Here is a 17,898-nt window from a genome sequence, read left to right as displayed (position 1 = left end):
TCTGTCTGTGGGTTTCTTACCCAGAGGCGTTTGGGAGAAGTCCTTTTGGTCTTGGTTGTTTGACAGCTTCTCGTGGGCATGGAAGCTAGTCCTTGGATGTTCGGGGCCATGTGTTCTTGTAAATGCATCACCTCTCATGCTGTTCAGACAGACGGGGACAGTGAGGCCACCACTGTGAGGCTGCTTAGGGGACAGGTTGGCATGGTGCGCAGAGCACTGGACTGAAAACCGAACCTCCATTTAGCCTCGGTCCTTGGCTAAGAAGCTCGTGTAAATCACTTACCCTCTGGGACTCACTGTCCTCATCTCTAAAATGGGGTGTTACACACGGTCAGAGACCAATAACCAGTATATCGGGGTCTCAGAATTTGGGGGCTCTGGACGTGTTCCACGCTGTCACATGGTGCCCTGTTTCTCTCTGCCCACACCCTGCAGTCAGAAGGCAGGCTCTCAAAGAGGGCAGTGGTGCCAGCTGTAGGCATTTCTCTTACCCTTCAGAACTAGCATTTGACCCCTTTTCCTCCTGTCCTGTGAATCTCATTTCAACAGCACACAGAGATCTTGGGGTCTGGGCCCATGTTGGGAGACTTCAGTCTGTGAGGCCATAGCTCTGGGACTCCTGGAGCTGTGTTCTGTGCAGCCCCCCAACTTCATGAGTAAGGCGTACGAGTCCCCGTGTTGTAGATGTGGGAACTAAGGTTCAGAGAGGTTGTGACAGCTGCCTGAGGGCTAACGGAGTCCTTCCTGGGCCTACAACACCCCCGACACAGAAGAGAGACCCATCCTTCGCTCCACGTGGTGCCATGCGCGTCCCGAAAGTGCGCACTGCCTCCTTTTTGTCTCCTAGGATAAGCAAAGCCAAGAAGAAGTCAGAAGGGCTCACTCAGAGCATGGTGGACAGGTGCATCCAGGTACGCCGGTGCTGCGCGCTTCCTCGCTGAGTGTCCTTTATGGAGCCGTTTTAGCCTTGGCTCGTCGGCAGCAGCCTCTGGGCTCCAAACAGGAAGGGGGTGCCCCCCGGGGCCTCCAGTAACCCTGAATCATAAGCAGTGAAGGGGGAGAGAGGGAAAGAAAGGAGGCGAGGAACGAGCTAGGAGGTGGGTGGAGCACCAGGAGAAGGAGTTGGGGGTGTGGGGCGCACGGCCACCTGGGTGCCCCCTCACAGGGGCTCCTGCTTTAGGCATGAGGGGAGGGACTGGCCGCTCTGACGCCAGCGCCAGAGCAAATCAGCTTTAGGCAGAACTGTCGGGAAGATCCCTGTTCTCCAGATGAGCTCAGGCGTCCATCCCTCTTTACACCAGGATGAAATCGTGGACTTCCTGACTGGCGTGCTCACTCGCTCTGAGGGGCATGTGGGCACCGAGCCTCGGGACCAGGATGCTGAGAAGAAGAAGAAGGCCCGGGACATGGCCCGCAGAGACCTGGCCTTTGAGGTCCCCGAGCGAGGCAGTCGACCTGCCTCGCCAGCTGCCAGGCTGCCTGCCTCCCCGTCAGGCTCGGAGGTAATGTGGCAGGGAGGGGGCACTTGTGCTGGAGAGCCAGGACCACGGAGCTGCCGCCTCCACTTCCTGGGGACACCTGTGCACCTGGCCAGTGCTGTGGGCCTGTGGGGTCCCGGGGGAGAGTTCCTGACCCAGACAACAGCGGCTCGGCCCTTGTCCTACTCCCCTGCTCAGGATCTTTCCAGTGTGTCCAGCAGCCCCACCTCCAGTCCCAAGACCAAAGTCACCACTGTGGCCTCTGCCCAGAAGTCCAGTCAGATGGGGAGTGCTCAGCTGCTGAAGAGACACGTGCAGCGGACGGAAGCTGTGCTGACCCACAAGCAAGCCCAAGGTATATGGGCCTGGCCCAGGGGCCTTTCTCGGGCTCTGTCCTCTGCACTTGACTTCATGTGGCCATTGGCAAGTGTTGGTATCAGCTTTCTCCAGGGGATGTGGGAGGCAGCTTCCTATATTCTGCCCAGGCAGAATTAGGTCGACACGAGTACAAGGGCTGGGTGCGGGGTAACGCACCACAAGAGGTCTGTGTGTGAGTGGGGCTGCATCGTCCCACTGGGGATGGCTTTGCCTTGGCGTTCTGGGCCCCTGGGCTCGGTGCACTGACTACACACGTGCTGGCCTAACTCGCAACCGGATCAGGCCCTGCCCGGCCCCCACACACACACATCATGTTGGCAGGTGATTGGCTGCTTCACCAGATTCTACGGCAACTCAGCTGGACTCCTGCTTTCTCTGTTTTGTCCTTGAAGAGTTAAGATTTCCACACTGTGACTCCAGTGAGGTTTATCAGGGGTCTCTGCAGGTAGGGTTTAGATTAGGCTTGGAAATATTTGTGTGGTTAAGATTAGAGTTTGGCGGTCAGTGAGTGCTACGTAAGAATGTGGGGGGAGAGAAACGGTGGCTCCACTCTGGCCCCACTTTGATCCACTTGAGCGGCCCTGAGGTGAGGCCTCAGCGCGGGTGTGGGCTGTGTCCAGAAGCGCGTCATCAGGGTCAGGACCGAGGCTGTAAAGGCGAGGGACGCAGAGATGTAGGGGGCTGATCGGCTTGCGTGCTTCCTGTGTTTCCTTTAGTGGAGCCGAGGGGCAGGACATGAACCCAGGCCTCTTAGGAGGTCGCCCTTCAGAGTGACGCTGACAAGGAGCAAAGTGCGAGTGATCTGTGAAGGCAAGAAAGAGGCCAGGCCGCAGGCCCACGTAATGCTCTGTGACCTGGATCTGGGGAGTGGTGGCCAGAGCCAAGTTCTGGGTGGCCAGTGGTGTTCCCTCAGGCTCTCGATGAAGAGAGAGCCAGTGGTCTGCGGCGCTAACGGAGGAATGATTACGGTAGTCGTTAATTTAAGGCGTTCTGGAAGGCTGATCAGTGATCTGCGTCTGAAATAGGACCCAGAGTGTCATGAGGAGAGCAGCAGCCATAGCTCCTGGCTTTGGCCAAGCTCGTAGGCCAAGGTGCTGATGTGAGCGATGTTTGTGGAGCCCGCACTCTGTGCCACACCCTCTCCTGACACCTACCTGTGGCTCCGTGGACCTCTGTGGTGAGGGCCTCACCAGGCAGGCGCGTCTAGTATTGTCACCTTGTAGTTGACTCCATGGAGCTGCAGACCCATGCAGTAGTTCCAGGAAAAGCCCCTGTGGACCATTTTCTAGAACTTTTTCCTATCTTTTTCTTACTCCTTCTCATTTTCTCCTTTCCCTGGCTGGCTGTGATTCTGTAATTCTTTCTGATTCATTCCAGCACAGTTTGCTGCTTTTCTGAAACAAAATGTGCTGGTGAGGAAAGCTCTTCCTCCTGGCACCTCCTCCTGTCTCTTCGGTGAGTATTGCTCTCTCACCTCCTCCCTCTGCCTCTCCCCTACCTGGCCTCTCGCTTGTCCCTGCTAGTGTCCCTCTGTCCTTTTCTCTCTGCCTTTTTCTGTCTTCTGGGTTTTTCTGACTCCTTTTGGTCACTCCAGCCTTTGCTTTTTCTCCGTTGTTTCTGTTTGTCTCCCATGGTGTTTCTCTTTTTGTCTCTGCCTGTGGTTCTTGGCTCTGCTTCTCCCATGTGGGCCTGTGGCCGCTGCCTGTGAGCCTGGGTTCCCTTTTGTGTTTCTCTCCCTGCCTCTGGTCCCCTCCCTCCATCCTGACCGCTGCAAGCACACCAGCCACTTACCAGCATAAAACTTAACTCCTTTCCCTCTTGTTACCTCCTTCATCCCTGATTTTAGCCAATGCCTTTCCCCCTAAGCGAGCCTGCTTGCTGGTTATGCCCTGCTGTGGTCTGGGGTAGCTCCCTGGGGCCCGTGCCAGCCCCCTCCCTTATGTGACTGCTGCCCCCACCCCTGATTGCTTGTGCTGAGAAGGGGGACTGGGCAGGGGTTCGGGGGCCTTCTAGGTTTAAAGAGGAGGGGCTCTACGAGGAAGCTGAAGGGTGACCTGAGTCCAGGAGGCCTGGCCTCGCGCAGGATGGGTCTGACTCAGGGGAGGGAGAAGCCCATTGTGTGAGCAGGTGGCCTTTTTCTCTACTAGCACAAGTGACCTGGGACCAGGTGGTGACATGGGCCACTGTTGCCCTGTTACTTTTGAGCAGGAGCTGCACAGGGGTCTTGGCTGAGATGCTTCCTTACCTAGGAGCTCCTCAAAGCCTGCCTGAAATTCCTGTGGCAGCCCTTCTCGCTGCCTCCGCCCCATGAAGGTCCCCGTGTAAGAAGGGTGTGTGAGAGGAGTGGGCGGCCTGCTTCCCCGTTGCTTCTCCCTGGAACCTTCCGCCCTCCAGCTGTGTGGGGTGGGGGAGGGCTTACAGCAGGCAATGAGCTCATTCTGTGAGCACGGGAAGTGCTGTTCCGATCTGCTGCATGAGCCTGTGTTTGGGTTGGCCGCTGCTAGGCAGGGCCGGGTATCTTTTCCTTTCTTTTTGTTCCCACGACTCAGCCCCTTCCTTCCAACCCCAGGACAGGGTGAGGGGTGGGGCTGGTGTGCCATTCCCTGAGAGGGGCAAGGTGGGACCGAGGCAGTGGCCCTCATGTTGGGAGTGTGACTCCGGGCATGGCTGCTACTCCTGTGTGTCCCCACACACAGCTGTGCCCATGCGGGTCCTGGCTGTCGGTGTCTGGCGGCCTTTTTGGGTCAGGGAGGACCTCAGCACAGCTCCATGTCTTAGTTCCCGTTTCAGCAGAACACGTGGAGGAATCAGAGAAAGAGGACCTCCGGGCCCAGCTGAAGCGGCAGCAGCCCCCCAGTCCTCTCCCGGGCAGTAAGGCCCCCAAGCGGCCCAAGATCAAGGTGGCCCTTGTTGCCCAGGGGGACCCGGCAGGAGGACCTTCCCAAGGGGGAGCCCCAGAAGGTGAGTTTCCCCGGCCTTTCTAGGAAACGTTGCTTGAGCTATTCCCAGGGCGCATAGCGCTGCCCTCGAAGCTGCTTCAGGGCGAGACGTGCCTGGAGTGAGGGCTCGAGTGGCCGTGGGGACAGGGATGGGGAGGCAGGACGAGGACCAGAGGAAGCACGGGGGCATTCACAGCACCGTACGTTTTGGGGTTTTGTTTTGGTTTCTATTAAAGATAACAAAATATTCTAGAAAGTTTAGAAAATAGAAGGAAAACAACTCCACCCATCCCTGCTCTTTCCAGTCTTTCTCCACAGTATCTTGCATTCGCCCAGCTGTGGAGCCTGAGAAAAGTTGGCTGAGCAGCACTGACCAGTAGCTTTGGGGTTTTGTTTTGCAGCCGCGGGAGGGAGGCCCGTCACCATGACACTGGGGCAGGCGTCAGCAGGGGCGAAGGAGCTCACGGGGCTTCTCACCACAAGCAAGTGCGTCTGCCGTTGGTCTGTCCAGCTTTGCCCCTTCCTTCTCGTCATGCTGCTTCTGGTACACTTAGCGCCTGGGAAGATGGTGGATTCTGGATTCTGTCAGTTTGGGGAATGTGACTTCTTTCGAAGTGGGAGCTGTGTCTTTCTTTTGGGTCAACTCAGAGTTCATTTGTCCTTAGACTTTGCAGAGTGTCCCATAGCTCTTGCGTTAAGTCCTGCAACCTCTACTGTAGGCCTGGCTCTAGAAGGACTAGAGGCTGGGTTCCGGAGCTCGGCTGAGCAAACCAAAGATTCTGGTGTGTCCATTGCTGAAGCCTTGCTAGGCCCCACCCTGGACCCCTGTGTTGCCAGGGCCTGCGCCCCTGACCTCTGGGTAATGAGGTCCTGTCTTTGTGTGCAGGCCCAGTGCTTCTGAAGGGGGTGTCTCCGCCGGCCCCGTCCCCTCTGTGGTCCCCAGCAGCGCTGCGCCCAGTGGCTTGCACACACTCCAGAACCGCCTGGTGGCCACCTCTCCTGGCAGCTCCCTTCCAGGTACCTGGGGGCCCAGCATCCCTGCCTCCTGGCAGAGTCTGGGCTGCTCCTAGAGGGTGGTCCTGGGAAGGCATCACTGGAGTGGAGTCTGGAGGACGCTCCTCAGGGTCTCGGGCTGTGAGGCTGGAATTCACTTGGGGCAGGTGGGTGGGGGGGGTGTGATTCTTGTGCTTACTGCGCACAGTGCGTGAATACCCCAGTCTGCAGCCAGTGTGTCCCAGACTGTAAGGAGGAGAGAGCCGGTGGGAGATGCATGTGCTATGTTTCCTTTTGGTATTTTCAACACGTCTGATTGAATAAAGCTGGAGACATGCGAGAGTGGGCCTTAGCACTTGAGACATTTCTGCCATCACGTGTGCCCTCCCCTTAACCCCCACCCGACACTGGAAGGCTGGCAGCCTGTGCCCAGCGGGCCAAGGCACTGTAGCCATCCTCCTCCTACAGGAGGACCTCCCTCTGCTGTGAGGCCCCTGGACTGTGTGCAAGGTGAAGTGGAAGGCAGGTACTGGAATTCTTTTGCCTTCAAAAGTCTTTCCTCTTCCCTGGAAAGAAGCGAGGGAATTTCAAGCTCTGAAAAGTGGGATTCAGGAGCTCTTCGGTTTCCCTAAAACTGTCCAGAAGGTAGGGCCGATGCTTTGGAGCAGGCTGGGGTGTGCGAGGGACCGAAGGCTGTGTTGCCACAGAGCTCTCCTCGGGCACCCAGCCTGCATGCCGGGGAGCCCTTGCCGGCGTGTCCAAGGGAAAGGGCACGGTGTTTGGCATCGCTGCCATCAGGAAAGGTGCTTGCGCTGTGCTCATGTCTGTCATACTCTCCAGGGGCCGCGTCAGCCAGCAGCCTCCTCCAGGGGCTCAGCTTCAGCTTGCAGGATATCAGCAGCAAGACGTCCGGCCTCCCAGCAAACCCCTCCCCGGGGCCAGCCCCACAGGTGCACACCGGCCTTCAGCGGGCGGGCAGGAGTGGCAGGGGGAGGCCCTCGCTTGGTAGGTTTGGGCAGGAAGCCTGGGTCTGTCTGCAGCCTGGGTCAAGGACAGACAGACGGCCTCTGACTTCCCAGCTGGGAGCTATCAAAGGTTAAGGCTCTGTCACTTACAGTGTGGCAGTGGGCCAGTTTCTTGATCTCTCTGCATCTTTGTCTCCTTGTCTGTAGAATGAGGATAATTGTTTGTCACAGAGTAGTTTTGAGGATTAATGAGATAGTATGTGGGAAATACCTGGAAGAGATTCCGTTGTGTGCTGTGGGCCCTTCGCTCGCCATGTGGCTGGTGGGCGGCAACTGCTCATCACCTGGGCTTGTGTCCCCTAGGCCACCAGTGTGAAGTTGCCCACCCCCATGCAGAGCCTGGGTGCCATCACCACAGGCACCAGCACCCTTGTCCGCACCATCCCTGTGGCCACCACTCTGTCCTCCTTGGGTGCCGGTCCTGGTGGGAAGCCCACAGCCATCCACCAGCTGCTGACCAATGGGGGCCTCGCCAAGCTCGCAGGCAGCCTCCCGGGCCTGGCCCAGATCTCTAACCAAGCATCAGGTGAGTCTGTCCTGAGAACCGTGAGGACTCCCAGGGTGTGCCCCCCAGGACCTTCCCGTCTCACGTGGGCAAGGTGTGCTGTTGAGCCCACCCCCAGTGTCCTGGCATGGACCCTCAGGGAGTCGGCTGTGAGGGCCCATCCCCAGGGAGGTTGAGAGAACGCAGGCAGTTTCCTGTTGCCTTTCAGACCGACTGAGAGAGTGTAGGTGACCCAGCCGGGGAGGAGGCCAAGGTGGGAGGCTAAGGGGTGTGTTATGTGGGGCAGAAGGTCCCCAGGAAAGGAGGGTGGGGAGGTGACAAAATACCTCCCTCCCTCCCTCTCTCTCTCTCTCAGGTTTGAAGGTCCCCACCACCATTACGCTGACCCTCCGTGGGCAGCCAAGCCGAATCACCACGCTGAGCCCCATGGGCACAGGCGCAGGCTTGTGCGAAGAGCCCACGTCCCAAGCCCTGCCCTCTAGCTCGCAGGTGAGTTGCCAGGACGACGGAAGATGCAGGCTACAGCGTGGGGAGCTTCCATGCCCTGGGCCTGCAGGCAGACCAGGTTCAGGTCCAGACTTGGGGTTCGTCGCCTTGGGACCCCGGAGCCTCCTTTCCTGCCCACTGCCTGCGTTGTTGTGAGGATTCAGTGTGTAGTGTTCAGGGTGTCGCAGTGCCTGCAGCTCGGTGTTTTTGTTTCCTCTCCCTGTCTATCCCATTCTCCTCCTCTCAGCCTCACTGTGCAGAGGTCGGGGCAGAGGCTCCCCAGCACCGTGCCCTTTCAGGCCTTGGCACCCACTGCCGTCCTTTCAGGACACGTGGGTTTTCCTAGCTCCTATGCCATCAGTCCCTCAGCTGATCTGATGCCCACTACAGTCTTTGCACGTGAAGCATTCCTGATCTGGCGCGGTGGTCAAGAGCCACCCAGAGTCCAGAGGTTAAAACAGTGGTTTGCGTCCAGTCTGAGACAGCACCCACTGTCTCAGCCAAGGCCTCCTGTGTGGGCAGGGTGCTGTGCCACCTGCTGTGGCTGAAGGCTGGCCCTGGTCCCGGTATCGCCACACCCACCTGTGGGAGCTGGGGACTGGGGACCATTGGCAGGGGCAGTTCCCACCTGGCCCAGAGACTCTTCTGCATGAGGTTGCTTCCCAGCCTGCGTTGGTATCATAGCCACCCTCCCCCGTCTCGTTTCTTTATTTTAGTCATCATTTGCTTAATTATGAAGGTGATTATGCTTATTTTCAATAATTTAAACATTACAGAAATAATACAACTTAGAAAGTGAGAATTTCCCATGATACCATTCTCAGAGATGGCATCCACTGTTAGGAGCTTGATATGCATCTTTCTAGATTGCTCTTTCTATAAAAAATATTTTCTTTTTTGACAAAAATGGGATCACAGGATATGGACTTGTGTAGCCTTTGTTTATAGAACATTGTGACATGTTTCCCTGTTTGTTACATAGCGACCTGTCTGTGTCTTACACGTGGCTGCCTGTCTGGGGGGAGTGGTACAGAAGCAGGTCACCACCTCCTGTTAGATAGAGTTGGGTTGTGTTTTGTTTTTTGATATTGTAAATATTGGTCCAGTGAACACCCCCGTCATGATTTGGGTGCCTCCGGGAGATTTCTGCAGGCTGGAGACCAGTAAGTGGAGGGCCTTTAGAAGGATTTGCTGGTGTACAGTTCAAACCACAGTGACGTGAATACCTGTTTTCCTATACCTTTGTCAGTTGTGGAAATCAGTATTCTTAATCTCATTAACTTCATGGGTCCAAAGGGAAATTGTTTCAGTGTGCATTTTCCTGATAACTTATGAGGCTGTTGTGTCTTTTATGACTTGCCTGTCATATTCTGTCTGTTAATTTTGTAGCAACTTTATATATTCAGATGTTACTCCTTTATCTGTTGCATATGTGCTGCCGAAGGGAGCACTCCTTTATCTGTTGTAAAAGTTGTATATACTTTCTTCCAGTCAATTGCTTATCTTTTTTTTCTTTTTTCTTCTATTGAAGTATTAAGTGCTTGTCTTCTAACTTTTGTTTCTGGATCTTTTATCATATGGACATTAAAAATTTTTATACAGTAAAATCTTTAAATCTTTTCCTTTATGGTTCCAAGGTTTTGTGTCTTTAAATCTTTTTGCATTTTCTTTTTTTATGTTTTTTTTTTAAATTGTGGTATAATATACATACGTACAATTGACCATTTTAGACTTTTTTAGGCTTGCAGTTCAGTGTTATTAAGTACATTTACGTTGTTGTGAAACTGTCACCGCCCCACCATCCAGCTTCAGAACTTGCTCACCATCCCATATTGAAACTCGCTGTTTTCTTATAATGCTTTTGTTTGTTTACCTTTAGTTTTTCAGTCCACTTGGAATTTATTTTTATATGCTGAGTGAGGTAAGGATCTAAGGTTGCTGAGTTCATTCATCTGACATCTCTGCTCTCACACCCTGGCTTCCTGTGCACACGTGGGCCGCCTCTGTAGCCCTGACCTGTCTGTCCCTACCCTGGCTTGGTGTTCCTGTTTGATAATGCAGGTCCTCAAGTGAAGGAAGTAGCGTTATGTTTCTAGTTTGCTAATTCTTTTCCTTTCCTTAATAAATAGTAAGGTTTGAATTTTGTCCATTGCCCTTTTGGAATCAAAGGAGATGAGTGAGCATAGATATTTCCTTGTAGTCAGTTAAAATGATGAATTATTTGAATGGATTTCCTAGTATCGGACTGTCTAAATTCGAGATCCCATATGTCCTGTTCTTTTTTGCACATGCCCACATTGGTTTTTATTGTGCATACAAAGGAAACAAGGCCCTATCACAGGAGAACAAAGCAAAAAAGAAAGAAAGAAACCAAGCTTTCAGAGGAAAAGCACATCTCCTCTTCTGATTGCTTTTATTGTACTTAGGGTGTTGGCCTCTGTGTTAATAGTGAGATTGGCCTGTAGTTTTCTTCCCATCTGCCCCTGCAGCTTTCCTTGTCCAGTTGGTCAGGTGTGTGTCTGTCCTTACAGGATGAAATGCAAAATGTTCTGTTTTCTTCTCACATGCTAAGATATTTACATGGCCCGGAAATGATCAGTTCCTTGATGGTTTGAGGGAAACGACTTCCAAGCATTGGGGCCTATTTCCAGGCAGCCCTGACCTTTGCCAATGGCATGTTGATGACGAGGGGGACCGGATCCTCACCAGGGGACACCCTCTGTTAGGTGGGCCTGCCGCTCACTGCGGCTGGGGGCTATTCCGTGTTCGGAGCAGAGGTCACTGAGAACCCTGGTTCGGGGCTAAAGGGAGGCACACAGTAGGTGAAGGTGTGATGCTCCCTGATGGTATGAACGTGAGAGCTGTTTTTCCCTCAGTAAAAATGGGTGTATGCTCACTAAGATTAGGGTTCTAGTGGTGATTCTTTTCTTACAAGCAAAGGAGGTATTACTGGATTAAGACTTGCCAATTCGAACGCTTCTGACAGTTTCCTGTGTGTGTAGGCTGCCAGACTGTGATACCCAGAAAAGCACTGGGCTATGGGCAGGACCTCTATCTTCAACAAACTGTCTGATCCTGGGCAAATCACCCAACGTCTCTGGACTTTGGTTTTCTCATCTAGTCTAGTGAGGTGGTGATTATTGTGGTGGAATTAGTAAGGGCTCTTAGAATCTACTCAGGCTTTGGAAGGTGAGTTTCTAAAGGGTGAAAAACAAACCACCCATTTATGACATTTATGAGACAATTGGAAATTTGAACAGACCACATAATTGTTAATATTAAGGAATTGTTAGCCTTTTTATGTGTGATAATGGTGTTTAAATTTGAAAAAGTAATCTATTTTTATTATGTACTGCAATATTTATGGATGGAATGAATTTAAAAAGAAAAAGATCATAAACACCGACTAGACTTGTCTGAGGCACTTAGTCTTCTGTCTCGTTTCTGCACCGAGGGGTACTTACTGTGTGTTTCCTTCATGGAGCTGGACTGTTGGGCTCCTTACAACTAAGACGCTGCAGTAAAGAGGAAGGGGGCAGGAGACTGCCGTGCTTGCGTCAGGGTCCTGAGAACGGACCCTTGCCTGTGGTCCCCAGGTCTTTGTCCTCTCTGGCCATGCGGCCTTGCAGCCGCTCCTGGGAAACAGGCTCATTGTCAGGTATATTCCTCCCAGGACAGAGAGAGTATCTGTGCACAGCATGTCATGGGCATCTGGGACGCATGTCCTTTCCAGTTCTGACTGTCAGGCCCTCCTCAGCCCACCTCTGCTATGCCCTCTGCCTTCCCCTCTTTACTGCATTCTGAGACCTGAGGCGTTTTCCAAAGGTGAGATCCAGAGAGATGGGGGAACGTTGGTGGGGAAAAGCCCACCCTCTCTATGTTGTGTCTATCTCCTGAGCTGCAGGGCTCAGCCATTCATGGCATCCTCCGCCACACCTACCCCGAAAGTGTGGACAGATCTGAGAAGTGATGACATCAGAACAAGTAGGGCAAACTTCCCTTCAGCTCTGTCGCCCTTAGCATTCACCTGTGTTTGCCCTGCATTCTCTGCCTGGCCTCATCGTAATCATAGGAGCTCACCTTTGTATAGTTGTATAGGGGCTTTATGCAGATTGTCTCATGTCACCTCACAACCACCTGGGAAGTCGGTGCTGTCACCTGTATCTTATAGATGAGGAAAAGGGTGGTCTGAGAGTAAGTCACTGGCCTAGAAGGTGGTGGAGGTGGGGGTCTGATGCAGTGTCCATGTTCTGCGAACCACACACGTCCTTGCACCCCCAGCCTGCCTCTGCCCTTTTGAGAATTACTTCAGCGTAAATTCTCAGGAGTTGGGTGAGGGCTCAGGATCTGGCTGTGTTAAGCTGGCAGAGTTCTGACCCTTATTCATACCTCTCCTGCCACAGCGCCTGCCGCCAGCTCCCTGAAGACGCCGTGCGACTGTTGTCCTTTACCCGGTGGTGATGGCTGCTGCACAGTGAGCCTGGGCGTGTGTGCTATCCTGCTGAGCTGTCCACTTGTCCGAAGACCTCTTAACCACTTGTTTTGGCCTCCTCCCCAACTGTTTTCAAGGTTGGGCCTCTGGGTCTTATGAAACTGTTGGGCTGAGTGATATGGTGCCCACAAGGGGGCATTGCCCTACAGCCTCTGTTGGTCTGCTTCCCAGACGCCCCAGCTCTGGGGCAGACCCGGCCGTGCACAGACCAGAGGCCCTTCTTCCAGCACCAGTTATCACCTGCCCTGAGTAGCGGTGTTGGACCACTCGCTGCATTTCAGAAAGGAGCCCCTTCTGGAAGTCTGTGCTGCCTCTGTGCCAAGTTGGGAGACGTGTATGTGGCCAGGGCGGCAGGAGCTTGGACTGAGAGCCCTTGTCTGAGGCCCAGGCTTGTCCATCCACCGGCCGCTGTCAGCACCAGATGGGCATGCTCCTCGTGCAGCTGCCTCTTAGTAGCCTGCTGAGACCGGAAGTCCTCATTGCAGACCCACGAGAGGGCTGGGAGAACTGGGCCATCATCTCAGTCCCTTGGCCACTACATGTGGGGAGCAGTAGTTGCCAGGAGGTGAAAGCTGGCCGCTTTCTCTCTTTCGTCATGCTCTGGGCAGCTCCTGCATGCAGAAAGCCTGCGGGTCCAGAAAGGCTGAAGAAGAACGATGGGACAGCAGCTGAAGTGGCCTCAAGGACGTACCAGGAACTTCTACAGTGAAAATGACCTGGGCTTGAGGCTTTGTTTCTGGTACCTAAGGAACTGTTGAGTCCGCTGGAGTGGAGAAGAATTTGCCATGTTATCGGGGAAGAAGCCCCAACCCTCCCCCCCCCATCTGTCTCTAGTGCTTGGAGGTGAAAGTTAATGTCTGGGCTGTCCCAGGAAGTTTAGGCGTCAAGACAATGAGGCCATGCTTCAGTGTTTCTGTTTCTGTTCCCTGCGACTTTTGTCTGCTCGCTTAGAAGTGGGGAAGTGATTGGCATGGATGCCACTGGGCAGGGTTCTTGGTGCCAGCCTGGGCCGGAGGTGGAGGTTCCTGGAGAAGTGATCGCTGAAGACAGAGCTCAGAGCCCCTCCTCCACCTCACAGCACTTGTGCGCAAAGGTAGTTGTAGATTTGACTTAGGACCCACCATCCAGGGTAGGCTCCCCTCCCTTCCATACTCTAGAATGTTTCCAGCCACAGTGACAAGTCAGGCAATCCAAGTGGGACTCTGGTCTGTATCTATGGGCAGGGAGGGCCCACAGCACTCCATGGCCAGAACTGTGGTCCAGAGTCCTGACCCTCGTGCACCAAATATCCACACCAGGCCACCTGCATTCAATCCGGGAGCCTCAGCTGCCAGTCTGAGTGGCAGGCAGGAGGGGTGCACAGTGTGCGGGAGTCTCAGGCAAGACAGATGGGGGTGGCCAGGAAGACGACATCTTCAACCCTTACCCTCCCTCCCTCCCTGACTTCTGCAGAGCTGGTTCTCTGGTGATTCACACAGAATTAGGCTGTAATCTTAATTAGCTGGTAGGTAACTGCTTTCTGAAATTCAGGAGGCAGTTAGTGAGTTTGAGGAAGCTATGAACTCTGAAAGAGGATTGATAACTTACAGTAAGATAACAGCAGCAGGACCCGAGGACAGTAGACCGAGACTATGTGACACTTTCAGGAAATATTTGGGACAAGCAGAGGGTCCTGAACAGGCAGGTGTTCCTCACTCAGGAGCGCAGGTTAGGCAGCGCTGGAGGGACTGCCCCAGAAATGCTGGCCCTGTCCGCCTGCGTGTAAATCCTCGTATGCTTCCCGCGGTGAGTTCCCTAGGCTTGGGCCGTACACCCTGCAGAATGCCGGAATTGGAGAAGGGGACTTGTGAGAACATGGATGCTTTTCATCTTGGAGGGACAGGCTAAAGGGAGGCCACTGAAGCCCCTAGTCACATTCCCCGATTTCACATCTGCAACCACCCTGCTTGAAATGTAACAGGAAGCTTTCCTCTACCTGTCACATAGCAGACCTGCAGTCTACAACCTCAGACAGGGATACCTCTGGCCAAAAATGTAGAAGGATCAAGAAAGCTTTAGTTAAATTCCCGGATGGCATGCCTGCTGATGCCCCGTGGGAGATGGCCTTATGCTCTGAGAACAGGCCGCTGTGGAAGACGTGTCTGTCCTTGGCCCCACCACTCCCGCCACTAGAGCAGTCATGGGCTGCGTGGGTTATAGACCGAGCCGCCGGGATGCTTCTGTTCTGACATTGGCAAAAACAATTAATAAAAGCAACTGTGCATTGCTCCAGCTCGTTTACAGTTGACTTCCCATGTTTATTTGGTAATCGCCCGGTGAGGTGGTACAGAAAATACAAGCTGAGGTGCTGTGGGAATGCCTGTGGGCGTCTCACTGATGCCACAAGGTAGGTACTGCTGAAGAAACGGAGGCACAGAGAAGTCACATGAGAGGAAGCGGCAGGTGCGGACTAGAACCCAGGTTTCCTCGTGCCAGTGTCTGTTCTGTTCTGCACTGTGCTGGGGTTCTGAGATGGGAGCCCAGAAGTGAGGGTTAGCCCAGGACGGAGGACATGGTTGCCTGGCCTCATGTGACCCTTTTCAGTTTCCTTCCCACCAGGCCTTGCGTGATTGCTGCTGCCATGGTGGGGCTCTTGACTGGGCCCGAGTCAGTATGGTGGGGTCCTCGCCCTGGGTCCTGAGAGATTGAAGCCCCTCTGTATATCCTACACTCCACCCCAGCCGATAAAGATTTAGAGGTGAATGAATGAATTCCAACCTCCAGGTTATTTGTGACGTTGCGTTCAAGAGGACCTTCCCTCCGTCCTTGGAATTCCATGCCCGTGACCTGGCATTGGCACCCTGCATGGGTGCAAGCTGTCATGGTGGTAGACTGGAGTGTCCCATATGTGTGGGCTCACTGTTAGCCCATAGTGGACTGACGCCTTCTCCTCCCTCCCAACTCGGCTCAGTGACTCGGGGAGTCAGTAGGATTAGCGTTCAGGTGATAGCTGTCTTGAACATGAGGAGTATAGGGACAGGCCCGTAGCAAACTATGATGCAGAAGCTTTGTTAACCTTTTAGCTCCTTTTCTAAAGCATGTGTTAGCCAGGATCCATGCTTACAAGCAGCAGAAACCATTCACCACCCAAATCAGTTCTTAAAGGAAATCTCTCAGTAGGCATTCTCGGACCGGGGCCTGACACTCTGCTACTGACCTCAGGGCCTCAGGGCCTCAACGGACTCGGACTTGCCAGGGACCGGTTTGGATCCTGTTGTCCCAGGACTTTCCAGTTTGGGGGCCCTTCGTGGATGGCCAGTCTCTGTCTGTTGGGTCAGATTCTGAACACAGTGACCCTGACTGCCTCAGTCCCACTTGTGACTGGCTCTTACATCTCCCACCCCAGTCTAATGATCGTGTGTAGAGCAGGAAGTTGTGCGGTTCATAGTCCTGCCTTTCTAAGAAGACAGGAGAAGGGATGGAAAAACAAAAAACCATTAGGCTCTTTAGAGGTGTTTGTTTTTTTTAAACTTGCAGTGACGTTCCCTTCGTCCAGCATCCCCCACTGCTTGCATCTCACAGACCTAGGGCCAGATCAGAACCAGAAAATGACATTGGTACAGTGAGTGAGTGTAGCTCTACGTCATTTGATCCTGCAGCCACAGCCATGTCGAACCATCCCATCACCAGAGTTCTCCCTTGTAACCACACCATCCCCTTACCTCCCCACTCGGGACCTGTAGCATCCCTGTTAGAAACGACAGATAAGTACCGTGTTTCCCTGAAAATAAGACCTACCCGGAAAATAAGCCCTAGCATGATTTTTCAGGATGATATCCCCTGAACATAAGCCCTAATGCATCTTTTGGAGCAAACAATATAAGACCCGGTCTTATTTTCGGGGAAACACGGTAGAACGCTACGGTGCCTGGCCTCAGACACTGGCTTTTCCTCGCTCAGCAGAAGTCCGTTGCTATCCCTCCAAATTGTGTGTATCAGTAGTTCTTGTTATTGCTGAGTGGACGGACCGCAGTTTCTGTAACCACCTACTGAGGGACATCTTGACTGTTTCCAGTTGGAGCTGTAACACATAAAGCTGCTCTGAGCAAGTGTAAGCAGGGTTTTGTGTGAACATTCGTTTTAATTTCTCTGGGATACATGCCCAGGAGTGTGATTACTGGGTCATGTGGTAAGTTGTTAAGTTTTTTATGAAAGTGTCCAACTGTTTTCCAGAGTAGCTGTACCGTTCTTCATTCCCACCCATAATCTGGGAGAGAGCGTTTCTCTGCTCTCACCCGACTTGGGTACCGTCTCTTATTTATTTAATAATAAATATTTATTTATATAGCGATTCTAGTAGGTGAGTGGTGATACCTCATGAAATGTGTTGAGGTTTGTGTGTGGTCCCGGATATGGTGTCCTGTCTTGGTGTATGTTCTGTCAGCACTTGAAATGAACGTGTTCTGTTGGATGGTGTATGAGTGTTGGTAATTCTGTTGGTTGATGGTATTGTCAGGTTCTTATGTCCTTGCTGATTTTTTATCAAGTTGTTCTACCAGTTGTTGAGAGAGTGGTGTTGAAATTTCCCACCGTAATTGTGGGTTGCCTGTGTCTCCTCTCAGTTCTGTCCATTTGGGCTGCACACATTTTGCGGTTCTGTCATCTGGTGCATACACAGTTAGGGTTCTGGAGTCTTTTTGGTGGATTGACCCTTTATCATTACGTAATGTCTCTCTCTGTACCTAGTAATTTTCTTGGCCCTGAAGTTTACTCTATCTGACATTCTGATGTCAGTCTCTATCTTTTAATTGGTGTTTTTAGACCGTCCCCACATACTATAATTATAGATATGTTAGGGCTTAAGTCAGCCATTTTCATTTTGTTTTCTGTTTTTTTCTTTTTGTGTTTCTTTTTCCTGCCTGCAAGTAGGTTACTTGAATATTTTTTGAGAATGCCATTTTGATTTATCTGTAGCATTTTTGAGTGTATCTCCTCATACAGCTTTTAGTGGTTTGCTCTACATGTTGTATATAGAAAAATTAGCACAGTCTGCTGGTGTCCACATTTTCCCAGTTTAAAGTATAGAAGCTTAACCTCCCTTTATACCCCTTTACCCTCTGCCATCTCTAATAAAATTGTCCGTATATGTTGAGAACCACATTAGACAGTGTCATAAGTTTTGTTTCAAACATGATTTAGAAAAATCAAGAGAAGAAGGAAAATCTATTGTATTTACCCATATTGTTATTTTTACAATGTTTTTCCTGATGTTCCAAGATCCCTACTTTGATCATTTCCATTTTGTTTAGAAAACTTCCTTTAGCCATTCATATAGAGAAGGTTAGCTGGCAATAAATGTTTTCAATTTTCATTCATGTGTCAATGTTTTAATTTCCTCTTTATTTTTACTGGATATATATAATTCTGGGTTGACCATTCTATCAGCACTTGAAAAATATTATGCTACTTTCTTGGTTTCTAATGAGAAATCCACTATCATTCAATCCCCCTGCCCTGCCCTCCCCCATAGACAAGGTGTTGTGTCTCTTTGTGCTTTCAATAATTTGTCTTTGTCTTTAGTTCTTAGACTTTACTATGATGGGTCTTGGCCTAATTTTCTTTG

General features: G+C 52.3%; 1 protein-coding gene across 18 annotated transcripts in view; it reads left to right on the top strand.

Moving 5' to 3' along the window:
- The window catches only part of KANSL3 (KAT8 regulatory NSL complex subunit 3), a 35,855-nt gene extending 21,288 nt beyond the window's left edge, over positions 1 to 14,567 (top strand). For 3 of the 18 annotated variants that reach the window (XM_074332540.1, XM_074332541.1, XM_074332547.1), the window contains 12 exons: positions 848 to 911; positions 1,302 to 1,502; positions 1,677 to 1,833; positions 3,234 to 3,311; positions 4,635 to 4,817; positions 5,197 to 5,281; positions 5,682 to 5,812; positions 6,257 to 6,310; positions 6,629 to 6,738; positions 7,117 to 7,339; positions 7,674 to 7,807; positions 12,208 to 14,567. In XM_074332540.1, coding sequence (XP_074188641.1) covers positions 848 to 911; positions 1,302 to 1,502; positions 1,677 to 1,833; positions 3,234 to 3,311; positions 4,635 to 4,817; positions 5,197 to 5,281; positions 5,682 to 5,812; positions 6,257 to 6,310; positions 6,629 to 6,738; positions 7,117 to 7,339; positions 7,674 to 7,807; positions 12,208 to 12,228 — 1,441 coding nt within the window. In that variant the 3' untranslated portion in view covers positions 12,229 to 14,567. Of the gene's footprint in view, positions 1 to 847; positions 912 to 1,301; positions 1,503 to 1,676; positions 1,834 to 3,233; positions 3,312 to 4,634; positions 4,818 to 5,196; positions 5,340 to 5,681; positions 5,813 to 6,256; positions 6,434 to 6,628; positions 6,739 to 7,116; positions 7,340 to 7,673; positions 7,808 to 12,207 lie in introns of those variants that run through there. The other 15 variants (XM_019725894.2, XM_074332548.1, XM_074332543.1 and 12 more) reach the window with 14 other exon arrangements.
- The last annotated feature ends 3,331 nt before the right edge of the window (positions 14,568 to 17,898 follow it).

This window comes from Rhinolophus sinicus, linkage group LG05 (genome assembly GCF_036562045.2).
Source record: "Rhinolophus sinicus isolate RSC01 linkage group LG05, ASM3656204v1, whole genome shotgun sequence".
Lineage (NCBI taxonomy): Eukaryota > Metazoa > Chordata > Mammalia > Chiroptera > Rhinolophidae > Rhinolophus > Rhinolophus sinicus.
Note: the sequence above shows the minus strand (reverse complement) of the source record. Positions and strands in the feature narration are given on the sequence as shown.